The sequence below is a fragment of the Xyrauchen texanus genome, chromosome 1 (genome assembly GCF_025860055.1).
Source record: "Xyrauchen texanus isolate HMW12.3.18 chromosome 1, RBS_HiC_50CHRs, whole genome shotgun sequence".
NCBI lineage: Eukaryota > Metazoa > Chordata > Actinopteri > Cypriniformes > Catostomidae > Xyrauchen > Xyrauchen texanus.
In genome coordinates this window covers 47,624,831-47,647,165 of record NC_068276.1, presented here as the reverse complement: position 1 = coordinate 47,647,165, position 22,335 = coordinate 47,624,831, and the positions used below count along the sequence as shown (strand labels likewise).

The following is a 22,335-nucleotide window of genomic DNA, read 5'->3' as shown; positions in this document are numbered from 1 at the left end:
AATTGATTAAATTCATAATTTTCCTCAAAATTCTACAAACAATGCCCCTGACAACGTGAAAGAAGTTTGTTAAACTCTCCAGGAAGTCCTGTATGTGTCTGTTTGTAGGAAGGTTCACAGTAGTTTAATTCAGCCATTCTAAATGCATATTATTTATACGTGAACCGAACTATTGGGCATCTACATCTGAGCTGTACATTCAATGATGCGCTGGCGCTGTGCATACTATACATTTACTTTAAAACACAGCCTCACACATCTTCAAGTGGCTTTGAATAAAATGCATGAGCCAAATTAATTGCTTTAATGGTGTTTTAATGGTCCTTTTGTCATTTTTGGAGCTTGACAGTAACGAACATGGCTACCACACACAATCGGAATTGGATCGGGCTCGTCGGACCGATACACAATCGGTCTAAAAGCTTCAGTACCGGAGCTAATACAGATCCAGGTATCCCTAATTGTAATGAAGAACATATGCGTTTGTCACTACACTGAATATATGATGAAAGGTGATTATATGAGGAAAGACAGTGCGACAAACACCGGTGAATGTATTCTGTATAGGTTTACATGTTGTACAGTAAGTTTATCCTTTCACAGTTATAAATGTGATAGCACCATGTGTTTACACTTTATTTGATACTGTCAAGTGTTACTCAGCATTTTTAAAACACTGAAATGTTTCACTGTTGGAAAATGCCCCAACTATGTAACAAGATACACAATGTTGTGTTGCATCTTGGTTTAAACAACAATAAAATTAATACCTAGTACACAAATATACAAGTAAATTACAGTGATTACTTACCATGCTGTCACAGACTGCAGTATCCATGGTGTTTGCTGAGGTGGTTAATTTTCTAGAAATTCGGGATCAGACTCTGGCTCAAACATGTATGGATGAATTCCTCTGGTTGTAATTTTGTTAACCATCCAAAGTTTTCAAAACAACCAAACACACGCGTAATGGCGGGGGCATTGACACTTATCCACATGCAAAGATGTTACCCAATCACAGCAGTGAGAATTTATACTGAAGTCTTCAAGAACACACGCCCCAAATATCTGAGCATTTGGTGCAAAAACTGGATAGAAAATGTATTCCTAATTTATGACTACTTTTAATGAAAAAAAAAATATAAAAAATTCACACCAACTTTATAAGTGGACCTCAAGGAACATTATAAAATAATAAGTTAACACATTATACAGTGTACTGTACAAAAGTAGAACAGATAGTATTTGGATACTTCCTGGTTGTCAAAGTTAGTGTCACATACCCATGGTTAGTGTGTTGAATAACACATCAGTTACCCTTTTAGGATATCTGTAAGAATATGAGGGGAAATTAATTCATTCAGCCACTAAAATTACCTTGGGCTTGGGACCAGTTTGTTAGAAGTAATTGCATAAGTTGCCAATGACATTTAGTTATCTAATAGAAAGAAATTCATAAATTGTTAAGTGGGGCTTAAAGGAGTCATGACATGAGGGATACAATTTCCCTTGATCTTTTGACATACAACTGTGGCAGGGCGGAGGGCGGGGCCGGGTCGTGATTATACACACCCGGTCCCTTATCAGGCAAATTAAGCCTCCGAGAGGGATAAAGGCCGATTCCGGGCGGTGGTGAGGAGAGAGAGATCGTTTATGGACATGTCCATCATGTGTGTGTTTGTGTGTTGTCTTTTGTTTAAGTTCATCATTAAAATATTATTTATATTGCCAAGCCGGTTCTCGCCTCCTCATTTCCATCGAACTGCGTTACAACGACATAAGAGGTCATTGTAAAATAAAGTTTGAAAACTTAAACTGAAAACTGAAACTGTTGTCCTTAATAGAAAAATATTTATTTATTTATTTAAACCAGACTTCAGAAACTGGCCGTTTGGAATTTGTGACATCACAAGGCCTAAATACATCTGCATATGACTGTCTCTTCATCATTGCACCCTTGCTCAGTTACACAGTTGAAGTGGAGTGAGATGGGCCTGTCATGGGAGATTAATCTACACAGGACACATTCAGAATTGTGAAACAATGAGTAAGTAAATGGCACTCTCTCTCGTTGGTGAGAAGAATAGTAGAGATATTCTATTTTTGAATTATAAGTTTGAGAGAGAGAAACAGTAAGAAGAAAGCCATAGAGCTGGTGGTAGGCGATCCGAGTGCATACTCAAAGGCAATGGGTGTGCATAATGTTTTATGCAGGGGGTTGGGGCAGGTTGCACAGGTGAGGGGGTTCAGCTGCTTAGCCAACGTTTGGAGACTAAGCTGGGGCCTGTCCCTATCATGGATTTGGGAATGTCATCAAAGGAATGTCTAGCTCCGGGGCCTTAGATCTGGAGGGGGGTGGCTGACGCCTACCATTTTTCATTCAGTCTTAACATCCGCAAGCGATGAAGTGCACTGAAAATACAACTGATTACAATCATATATATTACCACAAAAATGTAACCATCACATGACACACATACTTTTGATGCTTTACACGTGATACTACTTGACCGTGCTGTGATGTGTTATGCTACAGTAGACTATACTGTATACTTCAGTATACATAATTGCACACTGTTGCTTGTGCTTTTTAGTGGCACTTGCTAATTGGGCTGCACAATTAATTGAAAAACGTATCGTGGTTACGATACCAGCAGCCACGATTTTATATATATAATCGTGAAAACTAACAATTACAGTATTCAATTTAAGTCTGCTCTTTAAGTCGGTGAGTAAAGACCAAACACAGATAGATAGGCCTGAAAAGTTTAGTCGATGTTATCGACTATGTTGACAATAAAAACATAGACAAAAATTTCCGTTGTCGAATAGTCGTTTGATCTCATTTAAAGTAACATGAGATCACGTGAAACTCTAATGATGACACAAAAGAGGAGCACAGCAGCTCGCGCATGACTGAGGAGAGGAAGAAAACACATGTCTTATGCAGGGGGTTGGGGCAGGTTGCACAGGTGAGGGGGTCTAACTTACGTTAGATGTCCAAATATCAGTTGTAAAACTGAGCACTGCTTCGGGAATGGCGGCTTGTAACATACCTGACAACACTCCCGTTTTTCCCGGGAGTCTCCCGTTTTGTTATTTCTCCAAAAAAAAACTCCCGTAATTTGTATGGCCCAAACCACGTTATATGAATAATCACATCAATATATTATTCCAAGGTGGTCCAGCTGCCAGATCTTGAATGAAACGCACAATCGACACATCATACACATTACAAATCATTTATGACCTCAACCTGGCAACCTACAACCCAGTTGCACTGTTGATATCTGCGCAGGCAGTAGACGCGGGATGTTAAATAAAGCATCACTGGTAGATGGGAGGAGAAGTCTCAGCTGGTGCTCCGGTGAAAAAAACTAAATATACATTTACATTTATGCATTTGGCAGACGCTTTTATCCAAAGCGACTTACAGAGCACTTATTACAGGGACAATCCCCCTGGAGCAACCTGGGGTTAAGTGCCTTGCTCAAGGACACAATGGTGGTGGCTGTGGGGATCGAACCAGTGTCCTTCTGATTACCAGATTACCAGTTATGTGCTTAGACCAATACACCACCACCACTCCTTAACAACAGCTGGATTGAAGAATATAATTTCATATCCCGAAGCCATATCGACAATGCCCACGCCTTTTGCAATGTGTGTCGCACTGATTTTAATATCGGACACGGTGGGAAAATTATGTTACTCAGCACATTAAATCACAACGGCACAATAGTATTTAGCCTGCCTCTGCAATCCAGCACCCCACTTCCCCTCACCCGGATTTGTGTACCCAAATGTTGACAGATAACAGGCTGCGTGTGTGACATGACACGAGATTAAACAACTCGGGCAACACGACGTCGGAAAGTACCTCCTACTCTGTATTGAGGAAATGTATCAGATTTCTGAACCCTCTGTCCTCAACTATGGAGAACAGCTGGTCATCCAGGGCCATAAATTCCATAATTTTCCTCGTAATTGCTTTGGTCTTTTCGCTGCTCATTACAAGGAATGATAGGAGAAGCTGCTGACTTGTGACTGGCTCTGGCTAGCTTTAGCCGCTTTCCGTTTTTAGCTTCTTTTTTAAAATGGCCATTTTCCGCTGGGAAAATGGGCATTTTCAGCTGGGTCTAATTAGGTTTGTTGTTCCGAAAGTTATTGTGGTGGTTCCCCCACGGTTTACTTTGGCCTTACAATTATTACACATTTCGAACTTTATGTATTCTTCACACACAGTGAAGGTCTTCCACGCCAATGACATGTTTACGTGCGGCTGTGACGTTATTGCCTACGCCGCTGGCAAAAAAAACGGACCGGCTTGGAATCGGAAAGACCTGAGGCTGACCGGCCGAGCATGCGGAAAATCAGCTAATTCCGGTCCCTGGCCGGTCGATCGGTGCATCTCTAACTCTAAACTTTCCAAATAGCTTCAGATAATGTAGATCACAACATATAATGGAATTATAATGGAAAAAATGCTAAATAAGGAAATATAGATGCACTGTCATAGTGAAAGCAGAGCCGGATCTGGCATTTCACTTAAGCAAAACCTGCATGTCAGAGCATCTAAAAATCAAACAACCTGGCATTATATCTTAGATGCATCCTTAATTAAAGTTAAAATAATACGGAAGTGCATCATAAACAAACTACAAAAATTGCATTTCTCTGTGCAGTCAGCGCCACGTCTATGAGTCACGTGAAGGCGGAGAGTTTGAAACTGCACCTGACTGAGGCACCCTCTGGCACGGGGACACCAGTCACTTGTGCGTGTTTGCTGTAGCTAGATTAATAAGGTGATGGATTGCGACGTATTGAATCTTCATATACTGTAGCATATGTGTAACATGTGTATCTTATTGTGAAGTTAATCTTCACATCCTCTTCAGGAGTTGCTCTAAATGGTGGGTTGGTGATGTCTCAGATCATTTGGAGTAATTTTTACAGGAAAATTAGACTTAATATTCATTCATGCTTAGCATTTCTATATTTGCTTAAAAATCCCTCATTTGGATTGTACAACGTGATTAGAATTTCAGGTGCTCAATATTAGCAATTCTCTCTTTTATCGTGATTAAAACAAATGATCGGGATCTGCCAATATAATAATTGAGACCTTTTTGGGGCCTTATTTGTTTTTGTTTTTCAGTAGTTTACCAATTAATTGTTCTATTTTAGACTGCATTATCTGAGGCAGAAAAGTTATTCCACTAAACTCATATTTGATATATCTAGAGTTTCACTCCTTAAATGTTTTATTTTTGTGTGTTTATAATTTTTTGCTTGATAGCTGCATATTCAGTTGTCATGCACTAATATAATTACAGGCAATTACACTTATAGTGTCACTGACACAAATTACACAAGTATACTATGATTATTTGTTAGCTTTCAATACAAAAAAAAACACAAAAAACACAGCAAATGGCATCACATGTATTAAGCAAAGCCACAGGAAATTCAGTAATTTTGGGCCACAATAATCAGGAAAAAGTGTCACAAAATCCTGGCTATGAGGGATAGATGTAAAGTCTGTTCAATGGCTTTTACTGTCCTTAAGGTCCAAGTTGACATCTAATTGTCATAACCCATCAAGTTTTTTGACTAGTGGAATTGAGGGAAATCTATGTTCTGAGAAATAGAGAGAAATAAATAAAAGTACTATGGGAGGGACGACATGGAGATAGTAGGGAACAAAGACACACAGCAGGTCTTTAAAAGCCATGTTACGTTAAACTATACTCAACAGCCCAACTTGCCATGGTTGTGTGCTGCGATTTATACTCATGTTGATTGTAACAGTGGGTCATGTGGCAGGAGACTCTCTGTGACTGAGCAAAGTGGTAAAAGGCCCAACTAGCCCACACGCATGCTTGAAAAGACACTTAAAATGCAGATCTTACTTTATTTAAAGCTTTTCTTTAAGTTACGTATACTGTATGAAAGGGTTGTTGCAATACCAACATTTCAGTATAGTCATATCAAGCAGTCAGATTTCACGATTCTCAATACCAATTTTGATACCGCAGATCCAAAATCTTGTGTTTTCCATTTCATTTTTTCTGAATGTCTTGAATTTTAATGCAACTTCAGCATTAAAATGGTGTATAATCAAATGAATTTATAAAGCTATAATAAAATGAATAGAACAATTTCTTTTCAACATCCAAATGCATTTTTTTTTTTAAATCAAATAAATTGTTTCAGTAAAGATTCTCACAGCATAATCTAAAACACAACATTGGTTTTATTTTTCATCAAATAAATAGCTGCACAACAGAGCATCACATTATAAAAGAAAACATTGATAAAAAAGTTATTTAATACAATAGCACTTCTACTTGAGAGATATTGCTTAAACATTATTATTATTTTTATTATGCATAAACACTTGTATTGCATCTTTTTTTATTTATTTATTAAATTATTGACTTGGTTCCGAAGTTCTTTTGACATCCCTATGACTAAAGATCTACTCCTTTTTAAGTCAGTTTGTGTCTGGTATTCATCTCAATGAAAGATGACAAAAAACAATCTTGGTACTATGAACGTGCAGATCTGAAAGTTTTCATGTGCACCCACAGCCTCATAACAGCGAATGCAGGCCATGTAAGGAGCAAATCTCTCACTGACGTTGAGATTAACTTAATTTCCTCTCTATAAGTGAACCAAATAGAATGAGGCAGAGTGAACGAGAGAGAGCAAATAAAATGAGCAGGAAATGATAAACAAGGGCATACACAAGACATTCCTCTCAGATCTTTATGTTTAGTCACAGGAAAAGGAAGATTGAACATGGATGGATGAAAGTTATAAACAATGAGAGTGAGCAATAAAAAGGGATTATAGGGAAAACATGAGTGGTTATGAGCATACATTGGTGAAAGAAAGAAAGAAAGAAAGAAAGAAAGAAAGAAAGAAAGAAAGAAAGAAAGAAAGAAAGGCCATTCAATGTAGCCTAGATGTAGAGTCCGACCTTACTTTTGTTAAAAGTCCCATCTGAATTGGTTTTATTAATGAATTGGCTATTAAGAAGGGCTTTTTCCATTGTTCATTGATAAGCGAGTCTGGGTGAGTGGTTACAATTTCAAATTAGGTAATTTAATGTCAAAATCAGAGTTAATTTATGGCTTTACACATATTTATCTTATGTCAAGGCATTAAAGGAATGTTCCAGGTTTAATACAAGTTAAGCTCACTTGACAGCATTTGTGGCATAATGTTGATTATCACAAAAATTTATTTTGACTTCAAAAGCAAAAAAAACACACAAACAAAAATAGCATAAACCTGTGTTTCAGTGAGTCCCTTACATTGGAAGTGAATGGGGCCAATCCGTAAACATTAAATTAATCACTGCTTCAAAGTATAGCCACAAGACAAAGTTAAGATTAAAAATGAAGGTGGAGTTGGGGTGTTGGAGGGATGCCGGAAGTATTGCTATGGGACTGAGGTAAACAGCCCCTTATATGCACTTCTGTTGCAATTGACAGGACTAAATTGACAAGCTTCTCCTGAACATTAGTTTATAAATCCATTAGTGCGCTCAATTTATCTGTCTCAGTCCAATGAACCTAATTTCAAACAGAGGGCCATAAACATTATCTCCTGGTGAGGCTTTCAAATGACAGAGCGGACATTCAGAATGTGTGCTCTGGGGTAGGTTCAATCAGAGAAGAGTACTAACAAATCACAAAGCAATCACGAAGTGTCTTGGTCTAACCTGGAGGAATGTTCTAGGAAGGGACACCTGCAGCAAGGAAGAGAACTCTCAACAAGTTCAACCAAGCAGCCCAGGAATTTGTCATGGGGGAGGAAGCAAAAAGTGTCCACTGAGATAACACTAAGATACATTTTTAGACATAGACACTTTGAGAAGTGAATGACATTAAGGATGAGCTCTGTTAATTTTCTCGGTCTCCTCTTCTTTCTTACAGGTCCAACACATAATCCTTAATATTGAACCAACTTTAATCCCAATCCTTAACCTACACCTTAACCAACCAGTTCAGTGCACATACAAAAATTTAAAATTTAATTTTTTTTAAAAAAAATACAGTAAATGCTTTATTTTGGGACAACACTCTTGGGTATTTCAAATAGCATTATGCCTTATACTATGTGCACTTTGTTATTGGAATTCATTGCCTTTGGCATGGTTAAAATTTGAAGCATTATCTATATAACTAACTATCTACACAGCGGTTATGCATCAAATCTCACCGCAAATAAACACTTATTCATGTTTTTCTAAACCACATAAACACGCCTCTCTCTCTCTCTCTCGCTCTCTCTGTGGATTTGTGTAAAAGGTAGTTATCATCCATATATTTCCACTGCGGTTTTTTCAAGCTGTGCTATAGAACACATCAAAAAGGCTGTACACCTCTTCAGTCACTAAGTTGCTAGTTGGACAAGGTGCTACTAAACTATGCAGACACTCACAACATAGTCTGTTACAGAAAATATTATGCTTAAACAAATAAAAACAAACACCTTTAAAATGCAATATTTTGGATATTAGATGTTATTTGCTGCTTAGCAAAGAACATTTTAAAGAGTAATCATCAAGATTTTGAATATCATCAATAATCAAGAACAGGGGAATAATTATAATACACTAAATCACCACAAGAATGCAAGACATTTTCTTGTAGATAATAAAAGATTATGCAGTGGTTTTATCAAGTGGCCACCATAAGATGCAAATTAACAAGAACCTATATCTGTTACGAATGAGGCAGCGAAGGCAGACGAAGGTTGAGGACCCAAATGCAGTTATCTTTATTGACTAGAATACAGGCAAAACACAAAGGAAAGCCCACAATGGGGAAACAAAACATAAACTAAAACAATAGGGCAGGAGGACACATACCAGGCGACAACATACAACAATAGACAAGGACTGAATAAAGAAACGGTATAAATACATAAACATGGGACAAAGGGGCCAATGAACAAACAGAACTCAAACAAGATAACAAGGTGATTAACAGAAGCAAAAGGCAAACCAATGAGGACAGGTGAAAACAATGACAGAAAACACGAACGCTAACAAAGAGACTATGGAGTTACATAAGGGACAAAAGTGAAAACTAAGGAATGCAAAAGTGACAAATGGCAAACAAAAGGGCAACAGTGAAACAAGACAGGGTATACGCAAACAATATCTGTGCGTATGTTTAAAAAAAAAAGCTATGGAGTGAGTCTGGAGTGAGTGAAACTGCAGTAAAAAAAACATTTGATATTCAACCCTGGTCAGTTTGTGAATACTGTATAGGCCTATATGCTATTTTAAAGACTTCTTCAAATATCAAACAAAATCTAGAAGTTTGTAAATCTTATTTCCTGGTTTTGCAATTTAAATAGAGGGACTTTAAATCGAATAGGGTTTAATACTTTTTTAATCTGGGCAGTTGACAAGCCTCTTCTTGGATCAATTTTCCTAATACAATTTTCTTAGTAGCATTTTAGTTTTTTGTAAATTATTCCAATTTCCTATTGTTAATCTACTGTAACATATTTAGAAAATAATTCTTAGTGTTGCCTTGAAATTGACAGCATTTCATGATGCTATGTTTGTTGAGAGTTGAAATGGGGGCTTGCGACAATATTTATATAGGCATCAACCAATAAAAAATTAAGCAAATTTTCTAAGATAACAGCACCCATAGTGAACACATTTAAAGTAGGGAAATAAGTAATATTGTATTCTTATACATAATATTTTTAGTATAAAACCCATTTTTTTAAGACAATCTTGCATGATTTCTACAATTTTTGTCATTTACATTGCCAAAATTTCAGTTTCATATTCTACCATAAAGTCAGGCTTCTACTTAGATTTCACTCATTCCTAACTCCTTGTACTGGGTGGCTCCTAGTAATCCAGTTAAAGTATGTAAGCCAGTTAACCCATTAATATCCATGTAGAAGCTTAGAATTGGCATCAAAAATTAGCATACAGCAATAAAGCTGGATTGTTCTTGCCCTTGGGCATAAAGGAATGTTAAAACCATACACCTAAGCCCTGACCCCTGTCTTGACCCCATCAAAGACTTTTAAGAACTTCTCCCCTCATTCTAGCTGATCTTATCTGAATGATGTTGGAGGTTTGACCTTCTACAAGCTTCATCTAAGTTCAAATAGTTTGAGTTAAGATACATAATGTGTTGTTTAAAGTAAATTCAAAGTCATTGGCCGGAAGATGTTACTTATTAAAAATGCATAATAAGTATTAATTAAATATGTAATGAGTAAAACGATAAATCAGACTAAACTGCTAAAATCTACAACTTAGTAAGTTTACGTGCACTTTAAATGTTCAATTTCAATCAGTCTAAAACAATAATTTGTCTTCATAAAATTTAATGTAAAAGCTTTAAATCCAACTGTAACTCGAATTTCTTGTTGTGAGGTCATGATGTACATTTTGTGAGGTCTGACATCAAACATACTTCTTGGTGTGAGATCTAATTTTATGAAATTTTATGCGTGGTGGAGGGCAATTTTGCTCAACTACCTGCTACTGTGGTGGCCGACCTGTAGACGTCTCGGGGTGACATATGACAAGAAATTATGTTAGACACAAAGACACGCATTTGAAGAAGCACACAAAAGAAAAGCTGTCGATGTGATGCATTATTGGCACTTTGGCGCTCAAGGGACACCAAAATCTCAAAAAAAGTTGGTCAAGATTACGATTAAAGAACATATTTCAAATCAGCAATACAATTTGATAATATTGGAATCATAAATTGTGCTTCTTTACCTCATGTTAGACTAAAAAACAAAATTTTCCCAGCTTGTATAGCTAGACTGTTGGGCACTAGAGCTTCTTGGTTGGGCGTTCCAATTTCTCCCGTTCATTTAAATAGAAGTGGCCCGTCTCTGCTATGTAGTCTCTGATGTAAACCCATACTCTGATTTCGAGCCCTACGCAGCTTTCTCGCAATAAACGGCTTTCTGGTGTCCTTGTTAACATAGTCAGTGGTTCACTGCTATGGATAAAGCCCAAAAATGCCATCCCAATGTACTGTAATTTTATTTTTAATCAAACCATAAACTTAATGTAAAACATTTTTTTTTAAAAGTTTTGCAAAGTCATGCAAAGTTTTTCCTTTTTTTTTTTTAATATGATCACAAATAAGTTCAGTCCTGTCACTACTACACAACATAAGGTCAATCTAGCCCTCCATTAATACCTACTCTGCTTTTGTCCATGCTCATGACTAGACTACTGCCAACACTTGCCACTTCACCTGCAGCTGCTTTGTGTCCATCCAAAAGACTACATTTTATAGGTGTTCAACCTTCAGGTATTCTATAATGTCATGCTTCTGCTGAAGTCTCTATACTGGCTGACAGTACTTGCCAGAATAAAATTCAAATGGTCTACAATGTTGCGTGCAATATGCCACTTCTAGCATCCCTATCTTTCAACACACAGGAGTCTGTTCGGTGAACTGATAATGTTCCGTAGGGTTACGTGAGTTAGGTGTAATGAAACCAATTACTTTCAAATCAAGCCTCAAGATACACCTTTTCATTATTCACCTCTTCTTTTACTCCCACTCAGCTTAAACTATGACTTCATTACTGTACTCCTCCTGTTACAATTGACTCAATGCACCTGTATCTTCATCATATTATTTGCACATTTCAACATATAAATACTTATTCATGCAATGATCCAATCAGTCAATCGTGGGGCAGCAGTGCAATGCATAAAATCATGCAGATACAGTCTGTATCGAAATCTTTCATAATTGACAATATTCATCCATGTCATTTATTCTCACTTCAATTCATATTTTGATAATCAAGTTTTCTAAATTGAAGTGAGGGCAGGTGTAAGAAAAAGGAGACTGGTTGGAAATGTGCCCCATCAGGACATGAATCTCTTCTCCAACTTCATATCTGATAATAACAAAATATAAAAAAAACCTTATTCCTCATGAAACCTCATCTGGTGAAATATATATGCACAAAATCTTTCATCTGGAGAAAATATAGGCTATAAAAAGCTTAATTTGATAAATACTTAATTACATTGAGCAATCTTATGGAGCCAAGTATCTGTCATATTAAAATAGGAGCCCCTTGTGTATTTTGGGCTTGTTTACGTTTTAAAGTCCCACGCAAAATTGTCATTGTCAAAATGGGTGTGGCTGAAAAACAGGGAAATTTGCATATTAACAAGAAGGAGTGTTTCTTTTAGTTGGGTGATGAGTGGATAGAGACACTCCATGAGTCAAACAAGGCATTATACAGATCTCAAGGAATCAGTCAATAGAGCTCGCCTTTCACTGAAAACTAAAAGCAAGAGAAACGTGTGAAAAAGTAAACACATGACATCTGACATGTCAGCGCAAGTTTAACATGGTAGTCTAAAAACATTTAGAGTCTATATTTAAAAACCTCGTCAAGTGATTGTGTCTTCTGTATATAATATACCAGATGCCTGAGTCACACATCACAATCCAAAACATGATGACCCAGGTACGGTTTTTTGTTACTAAAGCTTTAAAACGGCTTCAGGTTTCAGTTAAATCATGGATGAACAAATACATACTGGTGAAATTAACCGCAAAGGAAAATACTGATATGTAATATGTGAGAGGAAGAGCAGCAGCTCAATACTGAAGTGTTTTTAATGATGATAGCGCACTTACCCCGAGTGTAGACTCTGCACAAAAGACCACAGCTAACGCCAAAAACCTGTAAACGTCACCAAATAAATCATAAATTCTCCCAAGAAATACTCTCCTGTCTAAAACTGACAGTCAGGCTTTCAAGTATCTGTATTGTGAGCTTTAGCAGCTCCGCTTACTGTAATACAATTTACATCTCTGGATATAAACTTACCTTAGCATCATTTTGCAACGTTTTGAGGAAAACGCTCGGAAACATCGACGTCCTCTATTCACAGGACGTGTCTGTTAGTGGCTTCAAAGCTATTCATTTGAGAATCCGGTGAGACGTGGATAAAAAATAAACGGTTAAACAAACGATAGAAATGTTACCTTGCAAATGCTACACGTATTACATGAAGTTTGACTTCTGTTTGTCCACTGAGAATAAGAGAAGTTCACTCACAACAAACTTTTGCAATGGAAAACCTCTCTCCGCTGCGTAGACCATACACGCACCGCTGCAAGTGCGCGCGGTGAACAGAGAAGGGGCGGGATTTCCAACTGTCAATCACTCGCGATGTCAACGACAAACTTCACTCATTTAAGATGAAATGTCCTTTATTTGTGTCTGAAACATAACTGAACATAATGAAAACATAGTATGACATCTTGTAGGTCACAAACAAATAACCCAGGGTTGAATAATTGAGGTAAGGAAATAGTTGACAATAGTACAAAAAAAATCATACATTTTTCCGGTTTTAAAATAGTACCATCTAATTCTAATATTATTGCAACGTTTTTCCAGTTGATGCTAGAGGGGAAAAGCAAACCATCCCGTTACACATTCATCTCCATAATATTTCTGTCAACGGGATTTATGCTTTATCGTAACTGGCTACATCCGCCACAAAATTGCTACCACGTTTCCTTATAAAATCAAAATATGCACAAGAAACATCTTCTCATATTAATATTTTTTCTTAGGTAAATATAGGTAAATACAGACCCAGAGACATTAAAACGGAATCCTCATTTTATGAAGTTTAATTAGCGCAATATCGCTGTGGATCTATATTGTTTGGCGGAGGGATATGAAGTAGGTCGGTAAGCAGGTTAAGGGCTTCAGTAAAGTTAAGGCGGCACTACTGAGAGCGCTCCAAGCGCAGGGCAGCCTTGAGACTTTACCAGAATCCATCTGTGACTTTTGAAACAACTTCTTTGCTTTGCTGTTTGGTTAACGGAGGAATATGATAAGTTTAATAAGTGTTCATAGCTGTAACTTTCATTGCTAAGTGGACAGATTATTTGAAAATGAGTATAAACTTAAAGAGTCTCGGCGCAGTGTTACTGTTCTTAACTCTATGCATAGAGGTGCAGAAGTCGGAGTCTGCGGTAAGTGCACATTTCTTTCATCTTTTTTAGTTATAATATCATAACAAAGTGAAACATTAATGTTACTTTATAACATGAAAGTGTAGGTTTTCTTGAGTAAGAACTAGGTGATCCCTTATGAAAATCTAAAGTCAATTTCAGTGTTTTTGTAAACATTCGATATCCGTGTGTAATTGTGAGATACAATTCAATAATTTTTATTTGGCTTTATTGGGTAAAAGAGTGGAGATTTGCAACTCTCTCTCTCTCTCTCTCTCTCTCTCTCTCTCTCTCTCTCTCTCTCTCTCTCTCTCTCTCTCATGCGCATCACATTTGAGGGTTCCAACTGCGTGCAGAAACATGTAGACTATTCCTTTCAAATGTATTACCGATGTAAAAAGTAAAGTAACTTTAATCAAGATAAGTCATTTATGACGCGCCATAAATTATGTGGGGGTCTTGTAAGAATCGGTCATTAATATATTTGTAAATACACCTATACACTTATCCGTGTTTGGATAGGCTATTATATAAACTACTATTATGTAGGCTATTATGTAAATTACATGTGGTTTGTAATCTGCATCTAATTGTTGCACACATTTTTCTTGCATGAATGAATGGGTTGAAATCTGATTAAATACTTATTGATGCACTTGCATTTGCACATAACAGCTGACATTTGTGAGAAATATAATACATTCTGAAAATTATTTTATCATCACAGGTGTAAATTGATGATTAGTAATGTTTTTTTTAACCCAAAACATCTGTAATCTTGATGTGTATGGTAGTTATGTTATGCATATTAACCTATTCTTTAAGCACAATATTGCTGTCTTATCATCAATATTAATGCATCTTGATACAACATGATTTACATAACTGCAACTTTGAACCTGATTAGATGCAATGCCACACATATCAAGAAATGGCATCAGTAGGCCTATGTGGCCCATTCACATCAGATTAGCCAGACAGGTGTGGATTTAGGGAGGGACCTCTCCTGAAGGTACTGATACACACTTAGCAGTGACAGGAGTACACGTTTGGTGACCAAACCCCAATAACATCATGTCTAAAATTCCTACATTTCCCTGTGGGCATTGTGTACCATCCTAACAGGTAGTATTTTGCACTCCCCATACCATTGGTTGGCTGTTGGAATGTTCTAATTCTCAATAAGGACTCTGGAGCTCTTTCAGATTATTTAGGTTCCACCCTTTCTCAGTTTCATCAATATTCAAGGTGAAAGGTGGCAACTGTCATTCCAATAGGGAGGAGTTAGCTAGCCACGAGGACAGGCATGTACACATATAGCGCCACAGATCCCCCATGTGCAAGATTGCACGACCCTCAGGTATATTCGATAAGCAAATCTAACCCCTGACACAGCCCATTGTTCTCACAACCTCTTGAGTCCTTAAAAAACTACCAGTTCATATTTACCATCCCCAGCCCAAGTATATGTCTATATTTGCCTGATGTGATTTTGTGTTATTATTGATACAGGGCCCTATTTTAAGGGAACTAGCGCTAAGTGCAGTGCTATGCGAAAATTCATACGGACAAAATCAGTGGGCATGGCCTTGAATTTTTTGGTATTTTCGTGCGAGCATGCGCTAAGTCAAGGCACAAGTGGGTTTGGCGAAATTGATTGCAAAACATGCAAATTGGCTTGGTCAAGTGCATTATAATTATGAGGTTCTTCTCCAGTTTTTGAATTGTCTGCATCCTATTATATGGTCTATTCCCTCAGCACATTCATAAGAAGTTGGTAGTGCAAATTAGCTGTATATTAATTAGAAGAATACAAATATGGTCTTAAGTTCTTTTGTGCGTTAACTGGGTGACTGTGTCCTTGTTGAATGTCAGGCATATACTTAAACACATGGAAAATATGTTCTCATCAGGATTTGAATGTAGGCTCCATTAAATTATAGAGAATGTAAGTAGTGTTAATAATTTTCATCTTCTGACACGCAAGTCATGGCTTGTATTAACAGTGATATCAGCCTTCCAGGTTGGCTGTGGATCGAGGGATTTTTGCACGCACTTCACTTCGACTGGTCGATTTTGTTTTTGAAATTAATTTATTGAAACACAAATAAATTAAACCAAAAATATAGCTAAATTCTAAATTCAAATTACACTTTAAATTAAAATATAATCAAAATAACAAATTGGTCAAAAACTTGTTTTTCCACTGTCCCCTTTTTAGGAACATAAAATCACTCTACGACAACAGTTGGAAAAAATATCAATATAAGTTAGAACATTGTAACAGAGTTCGTATTCTCAGGGCAAATGGAGGAGTCAGGAGGCAGCGGAAACAGTCAGCGTGAGTATTTTATTACTCTTCAGCTTCGTTCCCAAAACTCAAACAAAAGGGCACTCAGTGGCCTATAATCACACACAAATTAGTCAATAAGTCTTGTTGTACACACAGGAATAGTTTCTCCTTGGTCCCTCTCCACACCCCCGGTGTGGTCTCGATATGGTGTTCTATGAGGTTTGTGTGACCCGGAAGAGGTTAGAACACGTCTGCGAACTCTGCAGTCTCATGCAAATTCCTGTAGTCAAGTGTAGCTGTCATATATTCGTCTTTGACGTTCCTGAGCTTGGAGCAAATTCTCCTGTGTTAATTGACCCAAAGTGTGGAGTTTTGCTCTAAGATCAAGAATGTACTGAATTTAATTTTTACTGTTTGAAGGTCACTCCTCCCAAGCTTCCCGCATCACATCGAGCACGCCACGCAGGCGATGCCCATACATCAGCTCGAATGGGGAAAACCTTGTGGAGGCTTGTCGGACCTCTCGCACTGCAAATAACAGGGATTCGAGCCACTTATCCCAATTTCTAGCATCCTCGTATACAAACTTACGAATCATATGTTTTGAAGTTTTATTAAATCGTTCCACCAACCCATCTATATGTGGGTGGTAAACACTGGTGCGAATCGATTTAATACCTAACAATTCCTACAGTTTGCTTATTGTTCTTGACATAAATGTAGTGCCTTGATCAGTGAGGATTTCTTTTGGAATCCCCACTCGGGAGATTATTCTGAAGAGTTCCTCTGCAACACTACGTGCTGAGACGTTGCACAGGGGCACTGCTAGCGGATATCACGCTGCATAGTCTACCAGAACTAATACAAAGCGTTTCCTGTGTGTGGTCCATTCTAATGGCCCAACGAAGTCCATGCCAATTCTTTCGAAGGGGACTTCGATTAGTGGCAGAGGGCGCAATAGCGCTTTTGGGGTGACCTGAGGATTCACCAACTGACTTTCACGGCACGTCACGCACCACTTGGAAACGTCCCCGTGAATGCCTGGATAAAGAAACCGGGCCGTGACTTAGATGGCCAACCAATGGATTCTGGTGAGCCGACGGCTCTTTGGTACTAATAATTGGATTGTATTTTATTTTGTTTGTGTCCTGCGTCACTTGATACAACCGATCTTTAATAATTGTAAAATATGGGTGTGTGAGTGTGATGTCAGGCTGGAGCTGTTGAAATTTGATGACTCTCACTTGGAAAAACATGTGTTTGAGGGACTTTTCATGTGACTGCTCTAGAGGGAAATCCATCTCAGGAAACCCCTGACGACAGGAATTCCCTCTCTTGCATCATCTTGACGTGGAGCAGACATAGACGGCCCTAGAACCACCTCTCCAGCCATAGCATCGCACATCACACACCGAGACAATATTTTACATTACCCATCCACACATATTTCCCTTAATATATTCCTAAAATCAGGCAAATTTGTTCCCAAAATCAGTGTATGGGTGAGGTTTGAATTAACCGTGGCCTCTACTCTATGCTTTTTCCCCCTAAATAGTATCTCAGTGGTAACCACCGGATACCTGTGAATATTCCCGTGCCCACACCGCATACTCACCCGTTTATTCATACCCATTGCCCCGCCTTGCAACAAGCATTGGTGGATAGAGGTTTGGATACAACCCAAATCCAACAAAGCTTGATATGTAACCCCTTTTAAACTCATCGGTGTCCGATACGTCCCTGCCCGATCGGGGTGCAGTGCATCAGGGTTCTGGATCAGTGTCCCCACCTCCATAACTGGACACCAATCCTGGCAGTGCCCGGCTTCCCACAGCTCACACAGACAGGCCGAGGCTTCCCTACCGTGCCCATGGGGGTTGTCTCAACCTGGGGGGGAGAGTGGAGTGAGACAGAGGAAGGGTGAGATACAGACAAGGGGAAGGGTTTGGGTTGGGCTCCTCCCCACTTCCGGGGAGCTTGAATAGGATGTAAAGGGAGAGATTTGAGAGGTAGGACAGAAGAGAGAGAAGAAAGAGCCTCTGGTTCGCTGCCTCTTGGAAATGCCGCCATGAAGTTTTCTGCCAGGTGGATGGCCTCTTCCAGCGATGCCAGGCAGTGGCAATGGACCCACTCGGTCATCCCCCATGGGAGTTGAGAGACGAACTGCTCCAGTGTCACCAGGTTCACGATATCCATGGCACCGTAGTTTCAGAAGTTTTGAAGTTTTGCGGCACTTCATTTACATACCATACACCCATAGTTTGCATGCATATACCCACAGGTAACACTCACAGCCACTCCCAATTGTGCTTGTGCTTAGAATTAACGCGCTCACAAAAATTAGAAAAGATGTTGCACACAGTCTTTATGTGTTGCGCTGCACACTCACAAAAATAAAGCCCATAAGCATAGAAAAAAATAACACATTTAATTTGTTTCATACTGAGATGTGTTTGTGATCTGGAAAGCTGCAACTCGTTTGGACTTGCCAAATTTTGACATGTGAATGGACGAGTTCTAAATTTTGACATGTGAATGGACGAGTTCTGCTCCAGTGTTTATACAACAATAATAATTATAAAAGTTAGTATAGCATACACTTCCATCAAATGAGTGGGTACACATCTGCTTGAGGCTAATGTTCCTTGCTTTGGCATGTAAACACTTTAAAGATACTGATGGTGAATCTGACATTGGTTTCTGGCAAGAACAAAATTTGAGCTCTGGACAGGTCTCAAGGCAAATAGTTTGGAAGCATATAAGGGGACAATGCACATAGGATAATGCTCAATTTTGTTCCACAACTAGTAGTTGACACTTTCAGAAGTGTTGCCTTGTGAAGGAAGAGATTTTCTCCTATTTTTAAAATGTCAAAGCCTTTTAACTCAAAGTGGTTGTCTGGACACACAATTCCACCCTTCTGTCTTTCAGAACTTGGCCATCTAGTGGTGAATTTTGGCATCACGTGACCAAGAAGCAAATTGAATTTGTATGCATATTAAAATTATAATAATTTGGGATGTTTAGTCTATTGGAGATTCCAGAAATTTGGTGTTACCTGATCAATGAGTTTGTTGGTAGGGGCCTTCTTTAAACTTTTAATACTTGAAGGAGTATACACTGTGCAATTCAAGGTGTATGAACATGCATGGGTGTGTGTGTGTGTGTGTGTGTGTGTGTGTGTGTGTGTGTGTGTGTGTGTGTGTGTGTGTGTGTGTGTGTGTGTGTAAATTTTTTATGTGCCTTCAAACTCAGTGCCCCTTTTCTTGACATCATTGGAAAATCTTAAGAAATCTGCCAAGACCTCAGAAAAAATTCTGTTTCAAGTCTGTTTCATCCTTGTGAGCAATGTACAACATTCATCTGTACAAACAATAGTATGCAAGTATAAAACACCATGAGACCATGAAGCCATCAAACCACTAAGGAATGAGACAAATTCTGTCTCCTTGAAATGAACGTAGTTTGGTGCGAAAAATGCAAATCAATCCCAGAACAACAGCAAAGGACCTTGTGAAGATGCTGGAGGAAACATGAGGACAAGTATCCATATCCATTCCACAGTAAAACGAGTCCTATATCAACATAACCTGAAAGGCTGCTCAGCAAGGAAGAAACCACTGCTCCAAAAGCACCATAAAAAAAGCCAGACTCCAGTTTGCAAGTGCACATGGGGACAAAGATCTTACTTTTCGGAGAAATGTCCTCCAGTCTAATGAAACAAAATATTAACTGTTTGGTCATAATGACCATTGTTATGTTTGGATTAAAAAGGGTGACGCTTGCAAGACGAAGAACATCATCCCAACCATGAACCATGGGGGTGGAAGCATCATGTTGTGGGTGTGCTTTGCTTTGGGAGGGACTGGTGCACTTCACAAAATAGATGGAAATATATGTGGATATATTAAAGCAACATTTCAAGACAGCAATCGGGTCTTCAAAATGGACAATGACCCCAAGCAAACATCCAAAGTTGTGACAAAAGGGCTTAAGGACAGCAAAGTTAAGGTATTGGAGTGGCCATCACAAAGCCCTGACCTCAATCCGATAGAACATTTGTGGGTAGAACTGAAAAAGCATGTGCGAGCAAGGAGGCCTAAAAACCTGACTAAGTTACACCAGTTCTGTCTGGAGGAATGGGCCAAAATTCCAGCAACTTATTGTGAGAAGATTGTGGAAGGCTACCCAAAACATTTCACACAAGTTAAACAATTTAAAGGCAATGCTACCAAATACTAACAAAGTGTATGTAAACTTCTGATCCACTGGGAATGTGATGAAATAAATAAATCATTCTCTCTACTATAATTCTGACATTTCACATTCTTAAAATGAAGTAGTGATCCTAACTGACCTAAGCACATTCTATGATTCAACGTCAGGGACTGTGAAAAGCTGAGTTTAAATGTATTTGGGTAAGATGTATGTAAAATTCTTACTTCAAATGTATATCTATGCTCTGTACAGATATATTGAATGGGTTACAATGATAAACATGCTGGAAAAGGTACATAATTCACATTGTTTTTTTACAGACACTGACATGCCGATGCTCTATGCTACTTCTATGGCTCTGTGATGAAGTAAATTAGGAAGCACTGAACCTATTGTGTAAAGTACCAAAGTACATGAGAAACCAGTAAAAAATTATATTAAATGAAAATAATCACTATATTATTGCATCAGGAACAAGATAGCAATATAATGTGCCCTCAGGTGCTCAACAAACATTCCTCACACATGAGTATATACACACACACACACACACACACACACACACACACACACACACACACACACACACACACACACACACGTATATATATATATACACAGGATTAAGTGGAGAGATTACATCTCCACACTGGCCTGGGAACGCCTCGGGGTCCCCCAGTCAGAGCTGGTTAATGTGGCTCGGGATAGGGAAGTTTGGGGCCCCCTGCCGGAGCAGCTGCCCCCGCGACCCGACTTCGGATAAGCGGTTGAAGATGGATGGATGGATTGATGGATGGATATATATATATTTTGTGTGTGTGTGTATGTGTATATACTCATGTGTGAGGAATGTTTGTTAGGAATCAGGGTGCTGTAGGGCAAAATAGCACGATTGCGAGTGTGATATTGCTTATATAACAGTTCAATGAAAAACTAGGAGGGTGTGTGTTGTACAGTCATAAAAAACACATTTGTGCATGGAACTACTTACACAACAGATCAGAATCTGCCATTGCTGGTTCAAAACAAATGATGCGTCCAAGGATACGTTAGTAATTCAAAAATGTCACTTCAGAAATAGTATCATGGCTTGTGTTGTGCTGTTTCGAACAAGTTAATGGATAAACAAGGTTGAGTGTGTGTGTGTGTGTTGAGAGAGAGAGAGAGAGAGAGAGAGACAGAGAGAGACAGAGCGTGTGTTATCTCATGTTGCTACTCCCAAGTAGAGATGCTGTCAGATTTCTGAAGGTCTTATTTCTCAGTGAAAAAATGTCTCCCTATTTCGCGGTAGCAAGTACGCAAGAGTTGATCACTATAGAAATCACAATGTCCTCCGCCATTTTAAACAGCACCCATTGTGTAATTAATCAGTCTATTGTGTTTCAGCTGTGGTGAGCCGTAATGCTGAAGTTGTTAGTTTAAAGCAGTTTAAAGCTGTTTCCTAGCTTTACTAGTGTAGTTTAGACAAGCGATCACGAAGAGCTGTTTTATAGACACTGGCTGACACGGATTCACTTCACGTCACCTAACTGGCTCATATTACACACAAAAATTATCCTTTGCCACCACCTGCTGGCTAATATATGTAATGTAAAAAAAGACAAACCATAGCTCTTAACAGATCTGCACTGCTCTTGCAATTTAGTTTAGAACTGCATGAACACAAGCGGAGTGATACACACAGTGAAGTGTCGGAGTGCTGATAGTGTCAGACCATCAGTGCTCAAGGAACGTCTCTCGTCCAAACAGATTCGAGGACCGGAAACTAACTGTTGGGTTAGTGGGTTGTATCTCCATCTTTTGATT

At 38.5% G+C, this 22,335-nt stretch overlaps 2 protein-coding genes across 3 annotated transcripts in view; one reads left to right on the top strand and one right to left on the bottom strand.

Annotated features, from left to right (window-relative positions):
• The window catches only part of LOC127651090 (collagen alpha-6(IV) chain-like), a 109,044-nt gene extending 95,882 nt beyond the window's left edge, over positions 1 to 13,162 (bottom strand). The window contains exons 1-3 of one of the 2 annotated variants that reach the window (XM_052136816.1): positions 13,108 to 13,162; positions 12,877 to 12,965; positions 12,684 to 12,729 (exon numbers count right to left, since the gene is read on the bottom strand). In XM_052136816.1, the coding sequence (XP_051992776.1) occupies positions 12,684 to 12,729; positions 12,877 to 12,887 (57 nt within the window). In that variant the 5' untranslated portion in view covers positions 12,888 to 12,965; positions 13,108 to 13,162. The other variant, XM_052136822.1, reaches the window with a different exon arrangement.
• Positions 13,163 to 13,795: 633 nt separating this feature from the next.
• LOC127647182 (collagen alpha-5(IV) chain-like) overlaps positions 13,796 to 22,335 on the top strand; it is a 71,788-nt gene continuing 63,248 nt past the window's right edge. The window contains exon 1 of the mRNA XM_052131293.1: positions 13,796 to 14,039. Coding sequence (XP_051987253.1) covers positions 13,959 to 14,039 — 81 coding nt within the window. The 5' untranslated portion in view covers positions 13,796 to 13,958. The remainder of the gene's footprint in view (positions 14,040 to 22,335) is intronic.